This window comes from Hyperolius riggenbachi, chromosome 12 (genome assembly GCF_040937935.1).
Source record: "Hyperolius riggenbachi isolate aHypRig1 chromosome 12, aHypRig1.pri, whole genome shotgun sequence".
Taxonomy (NCBI): Eukaryota; Metazoa; Chordata; class Amphibia; order Anura; family Hyperoliidae; genus Hyperolius; species Hyperolius riggenbachi.
The window spans coordinates 219,007,673-219,035,534 of NC_090657.1; the positions used below are offsets into that span (position 1 = coordinate 219,007,673).

A 27,862-nucleotide genomic window follows, 5' to 3' on the forward strand; every position below is an offset into this window, starting at 1 on the left:
TGTTCCGTTTTTTGTGAAAACCGCTTTTCTAAGTGCTTTTCCCGTGCTTTTTTTTCATTTACTTCCCGACGCAAGTCAGGAAGTGAACTCTTTGGCCCGGGAAAAAGAATAAATACAATGTATTTATTCTTTAAAATGCGAGCGCAATCGCCCCGCAAAGCAGTATTGTGAGCGTTTAGCGCTCTTCCTAAACCTTCCATTATAGCAAAATCGCACCAAAAATGGTCCAGGCACCGCTATGCTGAACGCACAGCGCACGACCTGCGCTGATATGACCCTTCTCCTAGACATTCATTGCACAAGCGTTTTGGGGGCAATTTTAAAAAATCGCCTGCGTTAGAAAAAAGGCCAAAAACGCCTCTAGTGTAAATGAGCCTCAAATCAAGACACACCAGTTTACAATGCCATTAAGTCACATACTACTACTACTTTAATTGTTCATTATTGAATATACATCAGTGATTTTTTTTCACATTTTTGTCTGCCGTTCAGTTTTCTGCTCAGCCGTTGCTTTACTATGGCTGTAAGCACTGCTGGTTGTGGCCAGTGATCTGTGCACAATTACATACAGCAGGCCTGTTAGATGTAATGGTTTATCGAACACCCCGGAAGGTGGCCGGCTCTGAACATGTTGATGCCATACAGACTGCTTCATGAAACCCGCGACAAGCCAGTATAATCACAAATCCTCGCACCCTCCAGGAATAAATGGAAGCAGAGACAGGTTCTCATTAGCATCTCACAGCTGTGGCCCTCTAAGTCTACAGATTCTCAGCCAATTAAGGAGCAACATGGGCCGGCCAGTTGGGGATTCAGGCCAACGGGAGGACCCCGGCCTCAGCTGACGAGATAGCCTCCATCCACAGGGAGACAGGCGCCGGTCGTCATACCGCTCTTGTCACTCAGAAGGAAGAGGATACTGTTCACCACATCTTCTACCTCTGCAAGACATAGAAGGCAGACAAATTAGGGTGCTTTCACACTATGCACATTGATGCAGGCCGCATGTGAACGCACTGTCCATACAATTGTGCAGCAAAGATTTCCAAAATCTTCAGAAGCTCTTCCAAAACTTCAGCCTGCGTTGCCACGGACCGCCCCGCAGCCACCAATTAGGCCGTAAAGTCCCAAAGAGAAGTCGGCACACCATCCATTCCTTTATGGGTGCTTGACGAAGTGACGTACGCAATGTCGCCAAGATAATCCAAGAAGCAAGGATCGTCAGCACACCAAGTTTCAAACGCACATAGTATTTATTGTGCCAGTTTCCACAAGATAGACCAACAATTGTTTTGGGCGCCGCTCAGGGTCCCCCTTTATCAAGGCGTGCGGTTACATAACATATTGTCCCACTCTCTTTTAAATATCCTACTTTTTATACCCGTGGGTACACGGAAACCAGAACCCGGGCGGTTGACAATATCCTTATAGACGATGGCAGAGACCTCAGAAACCAGAACTACCAAAACAAAAAACAAAGCGGAACAACGCAGACAGCGATGTATTTACGGAAAACCCCAGATCAGACAGCGAAGCTGGACAGGGATCATCTCAACATTTTGTCTCAAAAATGACAATTTGTGCTAATGCAACAAGTTGTATTAGAGGTGCATAGACTGCTAGGGCAGTGATTCACATATAGGGCATAGTTGTATTCCGAGTTGCTGTGGCAACCAGATTCTGGAACGCCCAGGGGGCAATCCAGAAATCACAGGACGTCAAGGATGCGCCCTCAGAGGCGCATAGTGTGAGCCTGGAACGCATTGGATGCGCCCTTTGAGGCACATGGTATGCGCCTGGTACGTAATGGATGCGACGTTTGGAGCGCATTGTGTCAGAGCGTCGTATGGCCCAAGCGTCCATTCGGATGCAAGAACAGCATGCACATACCGAGTTGCCGGCGCGGTCACATGATGTTGTGACGTGACCGCGGGCGGAAGTAGAGTCAGTGGCGGCACGTCCTATTGGCCCAGGAGCGATGGGGGATGGAGATGGATCCAAACCCTGCCCAGAGCCGATCGGATGGCGAATCCGGTGAGGCAATTTGGGAGCATCATTGTGGACATAACGGCTGGGGAGACTGTGCCACATTCAAATAGCAAAAACAACAGTGACATCTGGTGACACCTGTGACAGCAGGGGCAGATCGTAACGGTAAGATGAGAGGCTGAAGTAGTCCTGTGCACACTGTATTGATTTATCGACCTGCATTTTTGATCTGATGGATAATAAGCAAAGAAAGATGTTTAATGTTTATGGTTGTCAATCACTGTGATTGTGGAGGTTGCTTGTGAAAAAACTGTTTAGTTTTTCATGTCCCCTCGAACATAAACATATCCAAGTTAAAAGTCACTTTAGGATTTGTTGGACAAAAAAAAATAGTCCTTTAGATAACAGGCTTAGTTCATGTTGATTAACCTCCTTGCCGGTTATCCCGAGCTCAGCTCGGGGTAACCTGCGCAGGAGGATTTCTCAGGCCCCGCTGGGCCGATTTTCAAAAAAAAAAAAACGTCATCCTGCCCAGTCGCCATGGCGACTGGGGAAGCCCAGCAGCAAATCCCGTTCTGAACGGGATTTCCTGCTTACTCTGATCGCCGGAGGCGATCGGAGTGGCTGCGGGGATGCCGCTTGTCAGTGGCTATCATGTAGCGAGCCCTGGGCTTGCTACATGATTTAAAAATAAATAAATAATAAAAAAAAAAGTGCTACGCTGCCCCCTTGCCGCAGGAATTAGGCCGGCAAGGGGGTTAAAGGGCATTTGTGATAAGTTGATTACCGGGCACGGTTGGTCACATTCCTGGTTTCCATTTGATGTTTTTTGATTACTTTTGCGTTTGCTCCTCCGGGGTCGTCGGCATCCCCGGCCTCTTGAAAATGGTGAGATGATCCCTGTCCAGCTTCGCTGTCTGAACTGGGGTTTCCCGTAAATACATCGCTGTCTGCGTTGTTCCGCTTTGGTTTTTGTTTTGGTCGTTCTGGTTTCTGAGGTCTCGGCCATCGTCTATAAGGATATTGTCGACCGCCCGGGTTCTGGTTTCCGTGTACCCACGGGTATTAAAAGTAGGTTATAAAAAGTGAGTGGGACAATATGCTATGTAACCACATGCCTTGATAAAGGGGGACCCTGTGCGGCCCCCCAAAACAATTGTTGGTCTATCTTGTGGAAACTGGCTCAATAAATACTATGTGCGTTTGAAACTTGGTGTGCTGACGATCCTTGCTACCAATCAGGCCGTGGCTGCCGAGCTGGGGGCAGGTCACGGTAACTAAAATGAGGGTAGCCAAAGCCTCGGCAAAAGTTTGAAAAAAAAGCTTGCCACGGCTGTATTTTCGAGTGTCATCCAATTAATGAATTATGGCTGGTCAGGTAAGTAATTAACCCAGAGAACCCCATCCCCCCACCCCAAATCCTGCATCATTAAAGGACAACTGTAGTGAGAGGGATATATGGAGGCTGCCATATTTATTTCCTTTTAAGCAATACCAGTTTCCTGGCTATCCTGCCGATCCCCTGCCTGTAATACGTTTAGCCATAGACCCTAAACAAGCATGCAGCAGATCAGGTGTTTCACATTATTGTCAGATCTGACTACATTAGCTGCAAGCTTGTTTCTGGTGTGATTCAGACACTACTGCATCCAAATAGACTAGCAGGGCTGCCAGGCATCTGGTAATGTTTAAAAGGCAATAAATATGGAAGCCTCCATATACATCTCACTTCAGATTCCCTTTAAGACATAGCCTGGCTTGAAAGACTCTTAAACTGGAGTTATTTTAATATACAGTAAAATCCCTTTATAGTAATCTCCAAGGGACCAGGAAAAGTAGTTTACTATTTCAGAACTGATCATACATTGCATAACTATACAGACATATTTGCTGGACCTGAAGGCTGAGTTCACTACATCAGAGTTTACTATTTTCTGCTGTAGAAACAAGAAACAAGATTTGGGTTTACGGGCCCATAATTCATTTGTCTAAAATGTGACATTTATTACAACACAATTCACAGATAAGCAGAGCATTATAGGTATAAAAACCACAAGCACATTATGTGAGTAATACACATCGTACAATATGCAGCCTCCCTGCACACTGCAAATCCGATTTGCGATTCTGATTTTCCCTGGGAGCTATAAAAAATAAATGCAGAAAAAACACAGCATGCAGTACCGATTACAAATCGGAATTGCATGTGAAAATCAAGATCGGAACCGCATGTAGTGTGCAAAAGGCCTAATGCACGTTTCACAGGCCAAACTGGCAGCTTCCTCAGAGGCAGAAAATTGCAGAATGTGTAGCACAACGGCCAGTGTGAAAGCAGCCCAATAGCCATGCATGCCCAATAGAGGGAAGTCGCTCATGCATTGATTTCTGGTGGCGAAGCAACGACTTACCTGCAAAGCGTCCTATGGGAATCCGGCTCAGCATTGATTCAGCCTTCTGGGGATCGCTCCAGTTGGCTCGTCCCATGGCAGTCATCACAACGGTGGGGTTCACACAATTAACCCGAATCTGAGAAACATAACATTATAATAAATATTCATGAGATGAAGACTCGAAAGCAATATTAACCCATTCCAGTCCTGTACCAGACTATGTCTGACATTGGCCTTTTCCTCCATTGGTCGGACGTAAAAGTCAGGTATAGGAGAAACGGTTGCCGCTAGGTGGCGCTGGATAAAATCAGACAAAGCGTCAGCCCATTCAGATCGGTGTCGGGCTAAAGATGGCCACTAACGGTCCAATTTTTAGCGAAGAATCATTTGAGTGATCAGATTAGAAATTGGAAAATGTGTAAAATTGAAAAATAGATACATGGTAAATATACATTTCTCCCACAGTAAAATGCACTATAAATTACTTTTTCCCTATGTTGTTGTCACTTACAGTAGTAAACAGATGACAGATTTTGGACTAATCCATCTCCATGGGGGAGGGGGGGTTAAAGTATTTCCTTTATTCTTAACAAAAAAGATAGGATCTATATAAAAGGTGTCAGTCGGCTTCCCTACTCTATTGCACACTATTCTGGTAGTTAGAGTGAGCAATTGCAGTTTAGCAAGTGCTTTTGTAAAAAAGAAATAACTAAGAATCCCCCATGAGGAGATAGAATAGTCCAAAACCTAACAGATGTGAGATTCTCACTACTTACTGTAAGTGACAGTGACTATGGAAAAAATATTGTGCATTTATTCTGGAAGAAATGTCCATTTAAATAAATGCATTTTAAAAAGTTTCACAATTTGCGATAGTTCTCCTTTCAAGAGACACTGAAGCGAAAAAAAATGATGATATAATGAATTGGTTGTGTAGTACGGGTAATTACTAGATCATTAGCAGCAAAGAAAATATTCTCATATCTTTATTTTCAGTTATACAGTGTTTTTTATAACACTGCACCATTCTCTAATATTTACAGTTTACACGCTACTCAGCATTCTAAATTATTTTACAGAGCAGGCCAGTGAACTATTGACCTGTCCTCTGCAGAAGAAAAAACAATACAGTGACTGACAGTTGAGACAATACGCTTCAGAAGACAGAGCTCTCTGTGACTTTGAAAGTCATGGAGCTTAATGGGCCTTTTGCATAGATAAAAACTGGAGTTTCTTAACTGGAAAAATTAGACTTCTGTCTCTGCTCCTAATGTTTTATTTCTTGGCTGAACTACACATACAAATCATTATATCATTTTTTTATTTTTTTTTGCTTCAATGTCTCTAAGTAAATAATAAGTGGCAGAGATCAGATCATGTGAAGCTAACGTTAGTCAGGAATCTTAAAGAGAACCCGAGGTGGGTTTGAAGAATATTATCTGCATAAGGAGGCTGGATCTGCCTATACAGCCCATCCTCTGTTGCTATCCCAACCCCCCCTAAGGTCCCCCTGCACTCTGCAATCCCTCATAAATCACAGCCACGCTGCTGACAAACAGCTTGTCAGAGCTGGCTGTGTTTATCTCTATAGTGTCAGTCTGCTGCTCTCCCCGCCTTCTGCAGAACTCCAGTCCCCGCCTGCATCCTTTCCCTCCCTGCTGATTGGAGGGAAGGGACGGGGGCAGGGACCGGAGCTATGCAGGAGGTGGGGGAGCAGCTGAGACTGACACTACAGATGTAAACACAGCCTCACAGCATGGCTGTGATTTATGAGGGATTGCAGAGTGCAGGGTGACCTTGGTGGGGTTTGGGATAGCAACAGAGGCTGGGCTGTATAGGCATATCCAGCCTCTGTATGCAGATAACATTCTTTAAACACACCTCGGGTTCTCTTTAAGGGGTAAAAACCCTGAAATGCGAATTGCTTAAAGCAAACCTGACCCAGTTTGGCAAATCAGCTGTGTGGCAATGATACAGCAATAACTTTTTTATTATTACTTATGTCACCAAAGTGTCATCAAAGTGATGCATTTTTTTTATTTTTATTTTTTATTTTTTTAGGACAATCTAGGCTTCCTTCTGATAATATTGGTTTTTCAATAGCTATTTAATTTTACAGGCATTTTGTAAGAAAACATTAGGCACTCATGCAGAAAATAATTTTTTTTTCATTTTACGCCCTTCATAATTCTTACATGCCAGGCGCCACAGTTATAAAACACCCCAAAATATATTATTTATTTTATTCTGGTTAAAATGACACCCTACATGCCATATTTCACCACTAGTTGGGAATGTGGCGTACCATTATCGCCAGCCTGCGCATTTGTAGCGACTGGATCCAATCGCTATGGAGCACAATTTGGGGAACCCAGGGCTGTAGAGATACATTACTAAGCAACAGCATGGCAATGTACCAGCGTTGGTACAGGCGGCAGCCATTACAAGTGTCCACTGATCTTAACTTCTTGCCGACCGCTCCACGCCAATCGGAGTGAATGTGGTGGCAGCTCCAGGACCACTCAACGCCAATTGATGTGAAGTCCTGGGGGCGGAGATTGCAGAGGATCGCACACATCCTCACTTGAATGACGGAGCTCTGCTCCGCTCCGTCATCAGCCTCCCAGCAGTGATCGCCGCTAGAAGACAGACAGTGAAACTGCTTCTATTTACATGGTACAGCGCTGCGATCTACGGCAACACTGTACTGGGGTCAGCTGTAGGGAGGCTTAGGAGGGAGTGCGGTTGAAGAAAAAAAAATAGAAAATTTATTTAAAAAAAAAAACTTGTATAAAAAAGAAACAAAAAAACCCAACAACAAACAAACAAACAAACATGCCGGCAGCAATCAGAGCCCACCAACAGAAAGCTCAGTTGTACGGCCCTGCAGTGAGCCCTTAAAGCTGCAGTGGCCTAATTTGTAAAAAATAGCCTGGTCACTAGGGGGGTGTAAGCCTACGGTTCTTAAGTAGTTAAGGCTACATATAGGTGATACAAGGGGTTAATTAGTTAGGTAAGCATTAATACTTTGTTTGGGGGCGGGGTGAACACTATTTTTTAATGGGGACACTGTCACTTTAAAACTTTTCTTTTTTTTTTTAAACTGTGAACTTTTTTTCTGTTAACATGAAGGAGTGCTGCTATTCCCAGCAGTCATTCACATTTATGTGCACGCATGGGAATAATTAGAGCGGTTAAAAGTACAGGATGTGAATTTCACATCCTGGAATGCACAGGAGGGATAATCAGGATGTGGAATTCACTTCTAAAAATATAAATTAGCCAATGCATACATGAAGTGGCAATGTGGCATGATGAGATAGGTGCACACAGAGCAGGGACAAGGTCCTCCAGCACCCAAGGCTGAGACACCAAAGTGCGCCCCTCCATCCCTCCCACCCCAGCTCTCACACACTGATTGCTATTAGACTAAGAGGCGCCACAGGGCCCACAACCTCCCCAACACCTTAATATCTAGTTATCTGGCTTGCAGTCACTGCTATGTATCCCCTTTTCTTATTTCTTTCTGCTTCATACACAATTAGGAATGACAGCTGAATGAATTGTGCGCCCCCTCCTACACTGCGCCCTGAGGCTGGAGCCTCTCCAGCCTATGCCTCGGCCCGGCCCTGAGTGCACAGACTACCCATCCTACTTAGAACGTGCCTGTGTTTCTTTTGTTTCCATGCAGGGGCTCATAAGCCTGTGCTTCACCTCTGCAGTAAATGACAGCTTTTTGAAAACTAATTAGAGGTTATAAAATGTCTGTGTAGCCGTGAAAATCCTTATAATAGCAGGAACATGATGGAAAGTTCAAGAAGTCATCATTTCTCTGTGTGGGAGCTGGACAAGCAGCACCCATGTCAGTGTGACGTTACATCTGATCCAAACGTCCAACCTAGACTCGATTTGTGACCCTAAAAACCAAAACTGAGAATGCGAGACTCCAGGAAAGTCCTAACTAGAAATCTCAATTATTTATCTCAGAATTTTATTTTCCCCTCTGGTTAGCGTTAAAGAGAGCCCGAGGTGGGTTAAAAAAAGAAAAAAAAGAGTAGACTACCTGATCCGCAGGGCTGAGCGGATCAGGTAGCCGCAAAAACCGCCGCTCCTGTAGGCCACGATGGTCCACTTTCACTTGCGTTACCCCTGGGTCATGACGCTGCACTGAGAGACTGTGTTGTCTCTCATAGCGTGCAGGGAGGCGGGGGAGTGGCAAAAGGCGTGGCCAGGGAGAGAGAGCTGCCCAATAGCAGCTGAGGAAACCTTGTAAGAACGCCCCTGGCGGTGTTTCAAACAGGGAATTCCTCACCCCTCTGTCTACCTCCGAGTTAGTGACAAACCTTGTCGCTACACTGGGGGGGGGGGGGGGGCTATAGCGCGGCGGTGGGGGGCAGAGAGCCATGTTATTAGGCAGAAAACATGCCTCTGTGTCATATCTACCCGCCGAAGATCCACCTCGGATTCCCTTTAAAGGACATCTGAGAGAAAGTATGTTGGCTGCCATACTATTTCCTTTTAAACAATGCACATTGCCTGGCTGTCCTGCAGATCCTCTGCCTCTAATACTGCACATTTAGCTATAGACCCTGAACAAGCATGCAGATCAGATGTTTGACTGGATTTGCTGCATGCTTGTTTCAGGTGTGTGATTCAGACACTAGTGATGCATAAAAGATCAGCAGGATGGCCAGGCAACTGGTATTGTTTAAAAGGAAATACATATGTCAGCCTCCATATCCCTCTCACTTCAGGTGCCCTTTAAAAAAAAAAAGTTCTGAATTACACATGATATTCATATTCATTGCGCAGTCCAATGTCACATCATAGAGTTTTGCTTAAATAGTAAAGATATTGCTACCTTCTTTGGACCTAGTTCAAGTGCCATGACTTTTGTTAGCATGTCAAGGCCTCCTTTGGTGGAACCTAAAAAAAAAAATATGAATAAAAGTGAAACTACAGTATATCTACAAAGTCTAGAAATAGACTCTAGAAACATTACTGTGTGATTTTAAAGTGAACCTGAGGTGAGCGATATAGAGGTTGCCATATTTGTTTCCTTTTAAAACCGCCAGGGGGCAGCGCAGCACTGTTTTTTAATTTTTATTTTTTTTTAAATCATGTAGCTAGCCTAGCTCTAGCTACATGACAGCCGCTGTGCAGCGGCATCCCTCCCACCACTCCGATCGCCTCCGGCGATCAAGCCCGTCCGGAAATCCCGTTGTGAACGGGATTTCCATTAGGGCTTCCCCCGTCGCCATGGCGACGGGCGGGATGACGTCACCGACGTTGTGATGTCAAAGGGAGTCCCGATCCACCCCTCAGCGCTGCCTGGCCGCAGGTAGCGGCGAATCAGCGGCGATCGGGCAGTACACGCAGCTACCAAAGTGCTAGCTGCATGTACCAAAAAAAAAAAAAAAAAAAAAAAAATTTATGCAAATAGCCCAAGCAGGGCCTGAGAAATCCTCCTGCACGGCATAGCCCGAGCTCAGATCGGGCTTACCGCCAGGAAGGTTAAACAATACCAGTTGCCTGGCAGCCCTGCTGATCTATTTGGCTGTAGTAGTGTCTGAATCACACCATAAACAAGCCTGCAGATAATCTTGTCAGATCTGACAATGTCAGAAACACCTGATCTGCTGCATGCTTGTTCAGGGTCTATGGCTAAAAGTATTAGAGGCAGAGGATCAGCAGGGCTGCCAGGCAACTGGTATTACTTAAAGTGGACCTGAACTCTTGCACAGGACAGAAGGAAACAGAGAAATGCACCCTGTGTGTGTTTAGAGAGTTTAGCCTGTGTAATTCCCCCCTCATTTGTGTCTAATCACAAGTTGTAATTTGATCTCTCCCCTGTGTCACATGACTGCCCATGGCAGATAAGCAGATAAGCCCATTTGAAAGCACAGGCTGTAAACAATATGTCTGCTTCTGTGAATCAGGAAGTAGAAAATGTGCACATTTATGTTAGGATTTGTATTAGAGCAGAAAGGAGTTTTGAGTTCAGATCCACTTTAAAAGGAAATAAATATGGCAGCCTCCGTATAACTCATTTAGGTTCACTTTAACAGGCCAGGCAGACATGACATCCAGAATATAAATTGTACAACTGTTGCGGTGACACTGGTAAGTGACAATGTATGGCTATGAAGATCTAACATCATCACTGATACCTGCTCCAAACCCTCACATCTCAGACACCAATAAATAACGGCTTGCTGTAGTTACGAGGCTAATAACTCTGGCTGCCTATGCTCCAGAGTTCAGCAACCCCACTTACAGACTAGTGCTGCGATAAAACTATGCGTCAGTCTGAAAACCCCGCCCCGTTCCCAGCCTGAAGCAGATACTGTGCCTGTCTGATGACTGCACACACAATGCCTCCTCCTCCATTATTTAAAATTAGAATCCGGGCTACTGTTATGTGACCAGAGGCATGAACCTCATGCTAAGAGATACAAATTCCTACCTGGCACATAAATATTGGAGATCACCAAACAACCCCAGGCCACTATGATCCCTTCAGGAAAGGGAGAACTTACAGTACACAGCGTGATTCTGAATAGCCGCCTGGGAAGCCTGGCTGGACACATTGACGATGGATCCGCCCACCCCGCGCTCAATCATCTGTCTCGCTACAATCTGAAAGAAAGTATACAGACGTAAACTCGCAACCAAACATGACTGGTCAACCGAGATCAGCTGCAAAGGATGTTCCTGTTCAATACAAATAAAGCTTCAATTATATTAGAAATGGATTTGAAGATAAATGATTCCTGGAAGTAAACACTTAGGCCTGGGATCCCCTCACGGAACTAGCGTCCATCCCACCCTCCACCTCTGGATCACGACCTTCTTACAAATAGGGCACAAGTCATTAAAGAGAACCCGTGACCAAGAATTGAACTTTATCCCAATCAGTAGCTGATACCCCCTTTTACATGAGAAATCTATTCCTTTTCAGAAACGGATCATCAGGGGGCTCTGTATGGCTGATATTGTGGTGAAACCCCTCCCACAAGAAACTCTGAGGACCGTGGTACTCTTGGCGGTTTCCTGTCTGTGAACCTTGCTGCATTGTGGGAATTAGCTGTTTACAGCTGTTTCCAAATGCCAAAACAGCAAGCAGCAGCTACATCACCTGTCAGCAGTAAAAATGTCACCATGTGATAAATGTCAGAATGTAAATCAGGGATTTAAAAGATTTTACATCGGGCAAACACTGACTAAATCATTTATACATAATTATTGTAAAAATGAAGCACTTTTTATTACATTATTTGCACTGGAGTTCCTCTTTAAGTTGGGAAACATCCTCTCGAGTCCAAGGGTCACCAACGCCCCACAAGGCTGTGTCCTGCCACCCATCTTGTTCTCCCTCTACACGAATAACTGTACATCCATGGCAAACTCTGTAAAAATCCTCAAATTTGCAGATGACACCACCATGGTGGGCCTTGTAACCAAGAACGATGAAGTGGCCTACCCTAGGGAGGTTGACAGTATCTGTCTCTAGTAGAGAGAACAAGCCGGTAGGCAACACTGCCGAAACTGTTGAGTCAATCATTGACTTTAGAAAGCATACCCCCAATCCTCGTCCGATCTACATCGATGGAGTCAAGGTTGCAAGAGTAGCCAGCATACACATCTTGGGTACAACTATTGCTGAGCAGTTGAGCTGGAAGACTAACATCACCCAGAAGAAGGCCCAGCAGAAACTATTTTTCCTTCGCCAACTCAAGAAGTTCGGTATGGCACAGGAGCTAATTGGGTTCTTCTACTCGGCCACCATTGAATCTGTCCTCTGCGCCTCCATCCTGGTCTGGTATGACGACTATGCTCAGCAACAGATATAGACTTCAGAGGATCTCTCCCTTCTCTTCCACCCTAGTCTGTGGCCTTTATCACTGCCAATATGTTATTGCTGTTTATCTGTTGCACATCTACTATAGCAGGGGTCCCCAACCTTTTCCGGCTCGGGGACCGCTTTCTGACCAAATTTTTCTCTGGGGACCCGGGAAGGGGGGGGGGGGGTTTATCGGCGATGCGCGACCTAGTGGACAGTGTCATATGCAGTGGGTTGGGGGGGGGGGGGTTGTTGCCCCAGTATAGAGAGATAGGGAGTTTAGTTGCCCCAGTATGGCTAGTATAGTTGCCCCAGTATAGCCAGTATAGTGCCCCAGTATAGCCAGTATAGTGCCCCGTGTAGCCAGTATAGTGCCCCGTGTAGCCAGTATAGTGCCCCGTGTAGCCAGTATAGTGCCCCAGTATAGCCAGTATAGTGCCCCAGTATAGCCAGTATAGTGCCCCAGTATAGCCAGTATAGTGCCCCAGTATAGCGCACCAGTATAGCCAGTATAGTGCCCCAGTATAGCCAGTATAGTGCCCCAGTATAGCCAGTATAGTGCCCCGTGTAGCCAGTATAGTGCCCCGTGTAGCCAGTATAGTGCCCCGTGTAGCCAGTATAGTGCCCCAGTATAGCTAGTATAGTGCCCCAGTATAGCTAGTATAGTGCCCAGTATAGTTAATATAGTGCCCAGTACAGCCAGTATGGTGCCCCAGTATAGCTAGTATAGTGCCCAGTACAGCCAGTATAGTGCCCAGTACAGCCAGTATAGTGCCCCAGTATAGCAAGTATAGTGCCCAGTACAGCGAGTATGGTGCCCAGTATAGTCAGTATAGTGCCCCAGTATAGCTAGTACAGTGCCCCAGTATAGCTAGTACAGTGCCCAGTACAGCCAGTATAGTGCCCCAGTATAGCTAGTACAGTGCCCAGTACAGCCAGTATAGTGCCCCAGTATAGCTAGTATAGTGCCCAGTGCAGCCAGTATAGTGCCCAGTACAGCCAGTATAGTGCCCCAGTATAGTTAGTACAGTGCCCAGTACAGCCAGTATAGTGCCCCAGTATAGCTAGTACAGAGCCCCAGTATAGCTAGTACAGTGCCCCAGTACAGCCAGTATAGTGCCCCAGTATAGCCAGTATAGTGCCACAGTATAGCTAGTACAGTGCCCAGTGCAGCCAGTATAGTGCCCCAGTATAGCTAGTATTTTGCCCCAGTATAGTGCCCCAGTATAGCTAGTACAGTGCCCCAGTATAGCTAGTACAGTGCCCAGTACAGCCAGTATAGTGCCCCAGTATAGCTAGTACAGTGCCCCAGTATAGCTAGTACAGTGCCCCAGTACAGCCAGTATAGTGCCCAGTGCAGCCAGTATAGGGCCCCAGTATAGCTAGTACAGTGCCCAGTACAGCCAGTATAGTGCCCCAGTATAGTTAGTACAGTGCCCAGTACAGCCAGTATAGTGCCCCAGTATAGCTAGTATAGTGCCTAGTGCAGCCAGTATAGTGCCCAGTACAGCCAGTACAGTGCCCAGTATAGCTAGTACAGTGCCCAGTACAGCCAGTATAGTGCCCCAGTATAGCTAGTACAGTGCCCAGTGCAGCCAGTATAGTGCCCCAGTATAGCTAGTATAGTGCCCAGTGCAGCCAGTATAGTGCCCCAGTATAGCTAGTATAGTGCCCAGTGCAGCCAGTATAGTGCCCAGTACAGCCAGTACAGTGCCCCAGTATAGCTAGTACAGTGCCCAGTACAGCCAGTATAGTGCCCCAGTATAGCTAGTACAGTGCCCAGTACAGCCAGTATAGTGCCCCAGTATAGCTAGTATAGTGCCCAGTGCAGCCAGTATAGTGCCCCAGTATAGCTAGTATAGTGCCCAGTACAGCGAGTATGGTGCCAAGTATAGTGCCCCAGTACAGCCAGTATAGTGCCCCAGTATAGCTAGTACAGTGCCCAGTACAGTCAGTATAGTGCCCCAGTATAGCTAGTACAGTGCCCAGTACAGCCAGTATAGTGCCCCAGTATAGCTAGTATAGTGCCCAGTGCAGCCAGTATAGTGCCCAGTGCAGCCAGTATAGTGCCCCAGTATAGCTAGTACAGTGCCCCAGTACAGCCAGTATAGTGCCCCAGTATAGCTAGTACAGTGCCCAGTGCAGCCAGTATAGTGCCCCAGTATAGCTAGCATTTTGCCCCAGTATAGTGCCCCAGTATAGCTAGTACAGTGCCCCAGTATAGCTAGTACAGTGCCCAGTACAGCCAGTATAGTGCCCAGTGCAGCCAGTATAGGGCCCCAGTATAGCCAGTATAGTGCCCCAGTATAGCTAGTACAGTGCCCAGTACAGCCAGTATAGTGCCCCAGTATAGCTAGTACAGTGCCCAGTACAGCCAGTATAGTGCCCCAGTATAGCTAGTATAGTGCCCAGTGCAGCCAGTATAGTGCCCAGTACAGCCAGTACAGTGCCCCAGTATAGCTAGTACAGTGCCCAGTACAGCCAGTATTGTGCCCCAGTATAGCTAGTACAGTGCCCAGTGCAGCCAGTATAGTGCCCCAGTATAGCTAGTATAGTGCCCAGTGCAGCCAGTATAGGGCCCCAGTATAGCTAGTACAGTGCCCAGTACAGCCAGTATAGTGCCCCAGTATAGTTAGTACAGTGCCCAGTACAGCCAGTATAGTGCCCCAGTATAGCTAGTATAGTGCCCAGTGCAGCCAGTATAGTGCCCAGTACAGCCAGTACAGTGCCCAGTATAGCTAGTACAGTGCCCAGTACAGCCAGTATAGTGCCCCAGTATAGCTAGTACAGTGCCCAGTGCAGCCAGTATAGTGCCCCAGTATAGCTAGTATAGTGCCCAGTGCAGCCAGTATAGTGCCCCAGTATAGCTAGTATAGTGCCCAGTGCAGCCAGTATAGTGCCCAGTACAGCCAGTACAGTGCCCCAGTATAGCTAGTACAGTGCCCAGTACAGCCAGTATAGTGCCCCAGTATAGCTAGTACAGTGCCCAGTACAGCCAGTATAGTGCCCCAGTATAGCTAGTATAGTGCCCAGTGCAGCCAGTATAGTGCCCCAGTATAGCTAGTATAGTGCCCAGTACAGCGAGTATGGTGCCCAGTATAGTGCCCCAGTACAGCCAGTATAGTGCCCCAGTATAGCTAGTACAGTGCCCCAGTATAGCTAGTACAGTGCCCAGTACAGCCAGTATAGTGCCCCAGTATAGCTAGTACAGTGCCCAGTACAGCCAGTATAGTGCCCCAGTATAGCTAGTATAGTGCCCAGTGCAGCCAGTATAGTGCCCAGTGCAGCCAGTATAGTGCCCCAGTATAGCTAGTACAGTGCCCCAGTACAGCCAGTATAGTGCCCCAGTATAGCTAGTACAGTGCCCAGTGCAGCCAGTATAGTGCCCCAGTATAGTGCCCCAGTATAGCTAGTACAGTGCCCCAGTATAGCTAGTACAGTGCCCAGTACAGCCAGTATAGTGCCCAGTGCAGCCAGTATAGGGCCCCAGTATAGCCAGTATAGTGCCCCAGTATAGCTAGTACAGTGCCCAGTACAGCCAGTATAGTGCCCCAGTATAGCTAGTACAGTGCCCAGTACAGCCAGTATAGTGCCCTAGTATAGCCAGTATAGTGCCCAGTGCAGCCAGTATAGTGCCCAGTACAGCCAGTACAGTGCCCCAGTATAGCTAGTACAGTGCCCAGTACAGCCAGTATAGTGCCCCAGTATAGCTAGTACAGTGCCCAGTGCAGCCAGTATAGTGCCCCAGTATAGCTAGTATAGTGCCCAGTGCAGCCAGTATAGTGCCCCAGTATAGCTAGTACAGTGCCCAGTACAGCCAGTATAGTGACCCAGTATAGCTAGTATAGTGCCCAGTGCAGCCAGTATAGTGCCCCAGTATAGCTAGTATTTTGCCCCAGTATAGCGCCCCAGTATAGCGCCCCAGTATAGCTAGTGAGTGCCCAGTGTAGCGCCCTAGTATGGGTGGGTGTGTAGGTAGTGCCCCTCTCCCCAAACGGCCGCGCGCCTGTTACCTTATGAGCGGCGGCCGTTTCCTTCCTTATAGTCCCCCAGGCGCTGCTCTCCTCTTATCGGCAGCATCTTACAGCAGCGCGTATTGCGACTGCTGTAAGGAAGGGAAGGAAGCGCGTTAGCGGTTCCCATGGTAACGGCGATGCATATCGCCGCTACAGGAAGCCGCTGATGCGCTTCCTTCCCTTCCTTACAGCAGTCGCAATACGCGCTGCTGTAAGATGCTGCCAATAAGAGGAGAGCGGCGCCTGGGGGACTATGAGGAAGGAAGCGGCCGCCGCTCATAAGGTAACAGGAGCGGTGGCCGCGGGGGGAGGGGCGAGAGGCCAGACACGCCGCGGCCCGGTACTATAGTATACCTACATATATTGTATCCTGTACTATTTTTGCTGCTATGTTGGACCACTGCTGCTATTAATCCCCTTGCCGTTCCAATTATTGCAGCAAGGGGGCAGCGCAGCACTTTTTTAAAAAAAAATTTTTTTTTTAAATCATGTAGCTAGCCTAGCGCTAGCTACATGATAGCCGCTGAGCAGCAGCATCCCCCCACCCACTCCGATTGCCTCCGGCGATCTGCGCAAGCAGGAAATCCCGTTCAGAAAGGGATTTCCTGCATGGCTTCCCCCGTCGCCATGGCGACGATCGCGATGACGGACGTCATGGACGTCAGAGGGAGTCCCGATCCACCCCTCAGCGCTGCCTGGCACTAACGGCGCGACGGGTAGCGGCGAATCGGCTGCGATCAAGTTATGCACGCAGCTAGCAAAGTGCTAGCTGCGTGCAATAAAAAAAAATTGTGAAAATCTGCCCAGCGGGGTCTGAGCAATCCTCCTGCGCAGGTTACCCCGAGCTCAGCTCGGGATAACCGGCAAGGAGGTTAAAGGACACCCGAGGTGAAAATGAACTAATGAAGTAAACAATTGTATCTATCTTCCTTCTCCTAAAAATGACTTTTTAAGATATTCCACAGTTCTATTTCATGTTTAAATCTACTTTTCAAGTTCTAACTGTTTTATTGTTTTTGGTCAATGACACATTCATTGAACTATGCCACAGCTAAAATCTATGAACTATTGACCCTTTTTATCTTTTTCCTGCTCTCGGAAGACATTTTCTGCTAGGAAAGGGTTTTATAGTTGGAGTTTCTTATCAGTGAGGGTCAGACTGTAGTCACTTCCTGTCTGAGTCAGGACTGAGTCAGCCACTTACATACCTGATATTTAACCCTTTCAGACAGAGAAAGAAAAAAGGAACACAGCATAGTTATTTGAGTGCTGGGCACTGTACATACACATGTCTATCTCATCATGTCACATGTCACTTCGGGTATCCTTTAATAATAATTCTGCCATATTGCACAAAAGCCATTTATCAATCTGTTTGCGTCTTCCTCCTCCTCTGTACATTGCCAGGAACAATTCCTGGAACATCATTGTTGTTCTTGGCAAATTAAAAAAAAAAAAAAAAAAAGATTGTAATTGAGCTGCACTTTGGAATTGCCAGTGATCCCAAAAAGCACTACAATGATAAAAGTACAGCAAAGTCCCTGTTATCCAGGGAACAGGTCTCTGGGGTGTTTGAAGGGCTTTGCTGAATAGAACATACTTACAGAGTCTCCAGACGCAGTCTTCTACCTTTCCTGCAGCTCCCTTGTGCTTTCTGACATACATACACGGCTCCTGGTGTGTCACCTGACCTGTACACAGAGGACGCGTGAAAAGCGCTAGGAGCTACAGGAAGGGTAGAAGGCGGTGCATGGAGGCTCAGTGAGTATTGTTCGGGGGCGGAGTTTGTGATTTGTTTGGGCGGTTGCTTGAGTATCTGGCCTGTGCTGTTGAGGAGGGACTTTGCTGTAAATGGTGGTGAACGCACAGGAGCAAGTTATTTGCAGCAACAGCCCTCCAATGAAAAAGATAGGAGCGCTGCAAAATTGCTTTTGGAACGCTTTTCAAAAGCGAATTTGCAGAGACTGGGCAATTTTGTGTGCTAAATAAAGTTTAAAGTGAACCCGCGGTGAGAGGGATAAGGAGGCTGCCATATTTATTTCCAATATATAGGCAATATATGCAACTGGCAATACCAGTTGCCTGACTGCCCTGCCTCAAATAATTTTAACCATAGATCCCGAACAAGCCTATGAAGAATAAGGTGTTTCTGACATTGTCAGATCTGATGAGATTAGCTGCATTCTTGTTTCTGGTGTTATTCAGACACTACCGCAGCCAAATAGATCAGCATGGTTGCCAGGCAACTGGTATTGTTTAAAAAGGAAATAAATATGGCAGCCTTCCTATTACGCTCACCTCAGGTTCACTTTAAAGGATAACCGAAGTGACGTGTGAAATGATGAGATAGACATGTGTATGCCCAGTGCCTAGCACACTAATAACTATGCTGTGTTCCTTTTTTCTTTATCTGCATGAAAGAGTTAAATATCATGTATTTAAGTGGCTGACTCAGTCCTGACTCAGACAGGAAGTGACTACAGTGTGACCCTCACTGATAAGAAATGACAACTATAAAACACTTTCCTAGCAGAAAATGGCTTATGAGAGCAGGAAAGAGATAAAAAGGGTCAATAGTTCATAGATTTTAGCTCTGGCATACTTCAATGAATGTGTCATTAAGCAAAAACAATAAAACAGTTAGTACTTAAAAAGTAAATTTAAACATAAAATAAAACTGTGGAATATCTCAAAAAGTCATTTTTAGAAGAAGGAAGATGGATACAATCATTTATTTCATTAGTTTATTTTTGCTTTGGGTGTCCTTTAAAGTACTTGCTGGATCTCTTGATGTAAATTTCCTCCGCCTTCTACACCTAGCCCCGCCCCCTCACACATTAGGTCATCAGCACTTCTCTGTTTGGAGACAGTAAAGCACCTATGACCTCTCGTGCTATACCCTTTCTCACGTATTGAGATGCACACTAAGGGGAAGTTGAATAATATTGGTCTGGAAGAGATTGATGCATGCACTTGTAGCATGCTGAAAGCACACTGCTGTATCGCCAGTAGATTTGTGCGCTGAATTCTGTGATGATTAGCGATTACCAGATACTGAGCATTTGATTCATGGCCTCAATTCACTAAGCAGTTTAGACTAGTCTACTAATGGTTTTTAGTCTACTGATGGTTTGGTGTAAATCAGTTGCATCAAAAGGGAATTGACTAATAATTACCAAATGTTTTAGACCTGTTTTTAGACCTGGTCTAAAACATTCGGTAATTGGGGCGGTAAAGCAGGGGAAATGATCAAAAGATGCAATTCACAAACCAGTAGCTATGACTAACCTCCTTCTCCTCTGATGAGATCTCCTCTGCATACAATTCAACTCCTGCATAACCAGTTCGGCCTATCTGGACGAGTTTCCTCGTCCAGATAGGCACTGGTGCTGCCGCCGGCTCGTGCGCGCGATCGGGCGCGCCCCCGCGCGCGCTCCCACTGCCCGCCGCTAGCCCCCCGATCAGTGAATGGGAATATAATTCCCATTCACCGATCTAACTTCCCCGCAGAAATACCGACGCTTTCTCTCCAGAGAGCGTGGTATTTCTGCCCCCAGGAAACAACTCCTCAGCATTTTAGTTCCTAGATGCGAGCTGGTTCGCATCTAGGACTTTTTTCACTGTGGCCATCTTGTGGCCAAATAGTAAACTGCACCCACATACATTTTTGATAAAAAAAAAACATTATTTTACATTTAAAATTAGCAGTTTCCCTCCCACACCAAAAATTACCCACATACACTTTTTATATATATAAAAAAAAAAAAAAAACAATTAAAAAAAAAAAAAAAAAACAACATAAATAGTTACCCAAGGGTCTGAACTTTTAAAATATGCATGTCAAGAGAATATGTTATTATATTATTTAAAGTTATAAGCTTATAAATAGTGATGGACGCAAATTGAAAAAATGCACCTTTATTTCTAAATGAAATATCGGCACCATAAATTGTGATAGGGACATCGTTTAAATGGTGTAATAACCGGGACAGATGGGCAAATAAAATACATGCGTTTTAATTACGGTAGCGTATATTAATTTCAAACTATAATGGCCAAAAACTGAGAAATAATGAATTTTTTCCGTTTTTTTCTTATTCTTCCTGTTAAAATGCATTTACAGTAAAGTGGCTCTTAGCAAAATGTATCACCCACAGAAAGCCTAATTGGTGGCGGAAAAAACAAGCTATAGATCAATTCATTGTGATAAGTAGCAATAAAGTTATAGGCGAATGAATGGGAGGTGAACGTTGCTCGGATGCATGAGATTTTCGGCACTGCGGCGCTGAACCGGATAATTAATTCAAAAGGTTCCATCCTCACATCTATAATACCTCACAGAAGTACTTTACCAACAGAAATCAGCTGGTCTAATCTCTGTCAGAAAAAGTGGGCGTGGTTACTCCTTGTTTGCCTTTGTGAATTGCATCTTTTGATCATTTCCCCTTATTTACCGACCGAATTACCAAATGTTTTAGACCAGGTCTAAAAATAGGTCTAAAACATTACACCAAACCATCAGTAGACTAAAAACCAATCAGTAGACTAGTCTAAACTGCTTAGTGAATGTGGTGAGACCCCTGCGAGTATGACAACATCCTCTTGTTTAGCCTACCTGTGACACCAGAATCGCTGCTCTCACATTCACCGCAAAGCTCCTACATAAGAGAAAAAAAGATTCATAAATAATTATCAGAGACAAGGGTGGGAAAAAAGCCATTTCCACACACAGGTCTACATTTCCCATCAGACAGCATGGCAAGCTGAGTGCTCAATGTTATCTTCTACAGCTCAACATCCTGTTTTGCAAATCTGATCACGTGACATGAAATTGCTCAGCTGAAGGAACTAACAGCAGGCATTGATGGTGTGGCTGCTGTTTTTACTCAGCGTTAGGGCTGAAGATTTTCACTTTTAAACCAAAAACCATGAGCAGGGGCAAGACGATGTTGGGATTGTCAAAGCAGTGGTTTTGGGGCGGTTTTCATCACTGGTACCTGCTCTGCTCCGCTCTCAGCCCCCTCCTCCAGTAAGTTGCTATCCCATTCGGCCTCACCGCATTGCATTGCTGCGCAGTGAGCCGAGGTGAAGAGGCAGAGAGTGTTCGAGGCCTGTACCAGGAAGTGTGACATCACTTCCTGGCGACCACTGTTTCTAGGCAACAGTCGCTGCCTCTTCACTGCGGCTCACCGCGAGGTTATGCTATGCGGTGAGGCAGAATGGGATCGGAACTTACTGGAGGAGGGGGCCAGGAGCAGAGCAGGTACCAGTGGCAGTGAGGGGGAAACTATACACTGGCTAACCTGTACTGTGGCACCTATACACTGGCTAACCTGTACTGCGGCACCTATACACTGGCTAACCTGTACTGCGGCACCTATACACTGGCTAACCTGTACTGCGGCACCTATACACTGGCTAACCTGTACTGCGGCACCTATACACTGGTTAACCTGTACTGCGGCACCTATACGCTGGATAACCTGTACTGCGGCACCTATACGCTGGCTAACCTGTACTGCAGCACCTATACACTAGCTAACCTGAACTGCGGCACCTATACACTGACTAACCTGTACTGTGGCACCTATACACTGGCTAACCTGTACTGTGGCACCTATGCACTGACTAACCTGTACTGTGGCACCTATGCACTGACTAACCTGTACTGTGGCACCTATGCACTGACTAACCTGTACTGTGGCACCTATACACTGGCTAACCTGTACTGTGGCACCTATGCACTGACTAACCTATACTGTGGCACCTATACACTGGCTAACCTGTACTGTGGCACCTATACACTGGCTAACCTGTACTGTGGCACCTATACACTGGCTAACCTGCACTGTGGCACCTATACACTGGCTAACCTGCACTGTGGCACCTATACACTGGCTAACCTGCACTGTGGAACCTATACACTGGCTAACCTGCACTGTGGAACCTATACACTGGCTAACCTGTACTGTGGCACCTATACACTGGCTAACCTGTACTGTGGCACCTATACACTGGCTAACCTGTACTGCGGCACCTATACACTGACTAACCTATACTGTGGCACCTATACACTGGCTAACCTGTACTGTGGCACCTATACACTGGCTAACCTGTACTGCGGCACCTACACACTAGCTAACCTGTACTGCGGCACCTATACACTAGCTAACCTGTACTGCGGCACCTATACACTGGCTAACCTGTACTGTGGCACCTATACACTGGCTAGCCTGTACTGCAGCACCTATACACTGGCTAAACTGTACTGCGGCACCTATACACTGGCTAACCTGTACTGCGGCACCTATGCACTGGCTAACCTGTACTGCGGCACCTATACACTGGCACCTATACACCTGCTAACCTGTACTGCGGCACCTATACACTAGCTAACCTGTACTGCGGCACCTATACAGAGTGTTCGAGGTCTGTACCAGGAAGTGTGACATCACTTCCTGGCGACCACTGTTTCTAGGCAACAGTCGCTGCCTCTTCACTGCGGCTCACTGCGAGGTTATGCTATGCGGTGAGGCCGAATGGGATCAGAACTTACTGGAGGAGGAGGCCAGGAGCAGAGCAGGTACCAGTGGCAGTGAGGGGGAAACTATACACTGGCTAACCTGTACTGTGGCACCTATGCACTGACTAACCTGTACTGTGGCACCTATACACTGGCTAACCTGTACTGTGGCACCTATACACTGGCTAACCTGTACTGTGGCACCTATACACTGGCTAACCTGTACTGTGGCACCTATACACTGGCTAACCTGTACTGTGGCACCTATACACTGGCTAACCTGCACTGTGGCACCTATACACTGGCTAACCTGCACTGTGGCACCTATACACTGGCTAACCTGCACTGTGGCACCTATACACTGGCTAACCTGCGCTGTGGCACCTATACACTGGCTAACCTGCACTGTGGCACCTATACACTGGCTAACCTGTACTGTGGCACCTATACACTGGCTAACCTGTACTGTGGCACCTATACACTGGCTAACCTGTACTGTGGCACCTATGCACTGACTAACCTGTACTGTGGCACCTATACACTGGCTAATCTGTACTGTGGCACCAATGCACTGACTAACCTGTACTGTGGCACCTATACACTGGCTAACCTATACTGTGGCACCTATACACTGGCTAACCTATACTGTGGCACCTATACACTGGCTAACCTGTACTGTGGCACCTATACACTGGCTAACCTGTACTGTGGCACCTATACACTGGCTAACCTGTACTGTGGCACCTATACACTGGCTAACCTGTACTGTGGCACCTATACACTGGCTAACCTGTACTGTGGCACCTATACACTGGCTAACCTGTACTGTGGCACCATTACACTGGCACCTATACACTGGTTAACCTGTACTGGGGCACCTATACACTGGCTAACCTGTACTGTGGCACCTATACACTGGCTAACCTGTACTGCGGCACCTATACACTGGCTAATCTGTACTGCGGCACCTATACACTGGCTAACCTGTACTGCGGCACCTATACACTGGCTAACCTGTACTGCGGCACCTATACACTGGCTAACCTGTACTGCGGCACCTATACACTAGCTAACCTGTACTGCGGCACCTATACACTGGCTAACCTGTACTGTGGCACCTATACACTGGCTAACCAATACTGTGGCACCTATACACTGGCTAACCTGTACTGCGGCACCTACACACTAGCTAACCTGTACTGCGGCACCTATACACTAGCTAACCTGTACTGCGGCACCTATACACTAGCTAACCTGTACTGCGGCACCTATACACTAGCTAACCTGTACTGCGGCACCTATACACTAGCTAACCTGTACTGCGGCACCTATACACTAGCTAACCTGTACTGCGGCACCTATACACTAGCTAACCTGTACTGCGGCACCTATACACTGGCTAAACTGTACTGCGGCACCTATACACTAGCTAACCTGTACTGCGGCACCTATACAGAGTGTTCGAGGCCTGTACCAGGAAGTGTGACATCACTTCCTGGCGACCACTGTTTCTAGGCAACAGTCGCTGCCTCTTAACTGCGGCTAACCGCGAGGTTATGCTATGCGGTGAGGCCGAATGGGATCGGAACCTACTGGAGGAGGGGGCAAGGAGCAGAGCAGGTACCAGTGGCAGTGAGGGGGAAACTATACACTGGCTAACCTGTACTGCGGCACCTATACACTGGCTAACCTGTACTGCGGCTCCTATACACTAGCTAACCTGTACTGTGGCACCTATACACTGGCTAACCTGTACTGCGGCACCTATACACTGGCTAACCTGTACTGTGGCACCTATACACTGGCTAACCTGTACTGTGGCACCTATACACTGGCTAACCTGTACTGTGGCACCTATACACTGGCTAACCTGTACTGCGGCACCTATACACTGACTAACCTATACTGTGGCACCTATACACTGGCTAACCTGTACTGTGGCACCTATACACTGGCTAACCTGTACTGCGGCACCTACACACTAGCTAACCTGTACTGCGGCACCTATACACTAGCTAACCTGTACTGCGGCACCTATACACTGGCTAACCTGTACTGTGGCACCTATACACTGGCTAGCCTGTACTGCAGCACCTATACACTGGCTAAACTGTACTGCGGCACCTATACACTGGCTAACCTGTAGTGCGGCACCTATGCACTGGCTAACCTGTACTGCGGCACCTATACACTGGCACCTATACACCTGCTAACCTGTACTGCGGCACCTATACACTAGCTAACCTGTACTGCGGCACCTATACAGAGTGTTCGAGGTCTGTACCAGGAAGTGTGACATCACTTCCTGGCGACCACTGTTTCTAGGCAACAGTCGCTGCCTCTTCACTGCGGCTCACTGCGAGGTTATGCTATGCGGTGAGGCCGAATGGGATCGGAACTTACTGGAGGAGGAGGCCAGGAGCAGAGCAGGTACCAGTGGCAGTGAGGGGGAAACTATACACTGGCTAACCTGTACTGTGGCACCTATGCACTGACTAACCTGTACTGTGGCACCTATACACTGGCTAACCTGTACTGTGGCACCTATACACTGGCTAACCTGTACTGTGGCACCTATACACTGGCTAACCTGTACTGTGGCACCTATACACTGGCTAACCTGTACTGTGGCACCTATACACTGGCTAACCTGCACTGTGGCACCTATACACTGGCTAACCTGCACTGTGGCACCTATACACTGGCTAACCTGCACTGTGGCACCTATACACTGGCTAACCTGCGCTGTGGCACCTATACACTGGCTAACCTGCACTGTGGCACCTATACACTGGCTAACCTGCACTGTGGCACCTATACACTGGCTAACCTGTACTGTGGCACCTATACACTGGCTAACCTGTACTGTGGCACCTATACACTGGCTAACCTGTACTGTGGCACCTATGCACTGACTAACCTGTACTGTGGCACCTATACACTGGCTAATCTGTACTGTGGCACCTATGCACTGACTAACCTGTACTGTGGCACCTATACACTGGCTAACCTATACTGTGGCACCTATACACTGGCTAACCTATACTGTGGCACCTATACACTGGCTAACCTGTACTGTGGCACCTATACACTGGCTAACCTGTACTGTGGCACCTATACACTGGCTAACCTGTACTGTGGCACCTATACACTGGCTAACCTGTACTGTGGCACCTATACACTGGCTAACCTGTACTGTGGCACCTATACACTGGCTAACCTGTACTGTGGCACCATTACACTGGCACCTATACACTGGTTAACCTGTACTGGGGCACCTATACACTGGCTAACCTGTACTGTGGCACCTATACACTGGCTAACCTGTACTGCGGCACCTATACACTGGTTAATCTGTACTGCGGCACCTATACACTGGCTAACCTGTACTGCGGAAACTTATACACTGGCTAACCTGTACTGCGGCACCTATACACTGGCTAATCTGTACTGCGGCACCTATACACTGGCTAACCTGTACTGCGGCACCTATACACTGGCTAACCTGTACTGCGGCACCTATACACTGGCTAACCTGTACTGCGGCACCTATACACTAGCTAACCTGTACTGCGGCACCTATACACTGGCTAACCTGTACTGTGGCACCTATACACTGGCTAACCAATACTGTGGCACCTATACACTGGCTAACCTGTACTGCGGCACCTACACACTAGCTAACCTGTACTGCGGCACCTATACACTAGCTAACCTGTACTGCGGCACCTATACACTAGCTAACCTGTACTGCGGCACCTATACACTAGCTAACCTGTACTGCGGCACCTATACACTAGCTAACCTGTACTGCGGCACCTATACACTAGCTAACCTGTACTGCGGCACCTATACACTAGCTAACCTGTACTGCGGCACCTATACACTGGCTAAACTGTACTGCGGCACCTATACACTAGCTAACCTGTACTGCGGCACCTATACAGAGTGTTCGAGGCCTGTACCAGGAAGTGTGACATCACTTCCTGGCGACCACTGTTTCTAGGCAACAGTCGCTGCCTCTTAACTGCGGCTCACCGCGAGGTTATGCTATGCGGTGAGGCCGAATGGGATCGGAACCTACTGGAGGAGGGGGCCAGGAGCAGAGCAGGTACCAGTGGCAGTGAGGGGGAAACTATACACTGGCTAACCTGTACTGCGGCACCTATACACTGGCTAACCTGTACTGCGGCACCTATACACTAGCTAACCTGTACTGTGGCACCTATACACTAGCTAACCTGTACTGCGGCACCTATACACTGGCTAACCTGTACTGCGGCACCTATACACTGGCTAACCTGTACTGTGGCACCTATACACTGGCTAACCTGTACTGCGGCACCATTACACTGGCACCTATACACTGGTTAACCTGTACTGGGGCACCTATACACTGGCTAACCTGTACTGCGGCACCTATACACTGGTTAACCTGTACTGCGGCACCTATACACTGGCTAACCTGTACTGCGGAAACCTATACACTGGCTAACCTGTACTGCGGCACCTATACACTGGCTAACCTGTACTGCGGCACCTATACACTGGCTAGCCTGTACTGCGGCACCTATACACTGGCTAACCTGTACTGCGGCACCTATACACTAGCTAACCTGTACTGCGGCACCTATACACTGGCTAACCTGTACTGCGGCACCTATACACTGGCTAACCTATACTGTGGCACCTATACACTGGCTAACCTGTACTGCGGCACCTATACACTGGCTAACTGTACTGCGGCACCTATACACTGGCTAGCCTGTACTGCAGCACCTATACACTGGCTAACCTGTACTGCGGCACCTATACACTGGCTAACCTGTACTGCGGCACCTATACACTGGCTAGCCTGTTCTGCGGCACCTATACACTGGCTAACTTGTACTGTGGCACCTATACACTGGCTAACCTGTACTGCGGCACCTATACGCTGGCTAACCTGTACTGCGGCACCTACACACTAGCTAACCTGTACTGCGGCACCTATACACTAGCTAACCTGTACTGTGGCACCTATACACTGGCTAGCCTGTACTGCAGCACCTATACAGTGGCTAAACTGTACTGCGGCACCTATACACTGGCTAACCTGTAC

The 27,862-nt window shown here is 47.3% G+C and overlaps 1 protein-coding gene across 1 annotated transcript in view; it reads right to left on the reverse strand.

Moving 5' to 3' along the window:
- Positions 1–407: 407 nt before the first annotated feature.
- The window catches only part of DCXR (dicarbonyl and L-xylulose reductase), a 33,456-nt gene continuing 6,001 nt past the window's right edge, over positions 408–27,862 (reverse strand). The window contains exons 4-8 of the mRNA XM_068263648.1: positions 20,854–20,896; positions 10,919–11,018; positions 9,241–9,305; positions 4,398–4,515; positions 408–941 (exon numbers count right to left, since the gene is read on the reverse strand). Coding sequence (XP_068119749.1) covers positions 838–941; positions 4,398–4,515; positions 9,241–9,305; positions 10,919–11,018; positions 20,854–20,896 — 430 coding nt within the window. The 3' untranslated portion in view covers positions 408–837. The remainder of the gene's footprint in view (positions 942–4,397; positions 4,516–9,240; positions 9,306–10,918; positions 11,019–20,853; positions 20,897–27,862) is intronic.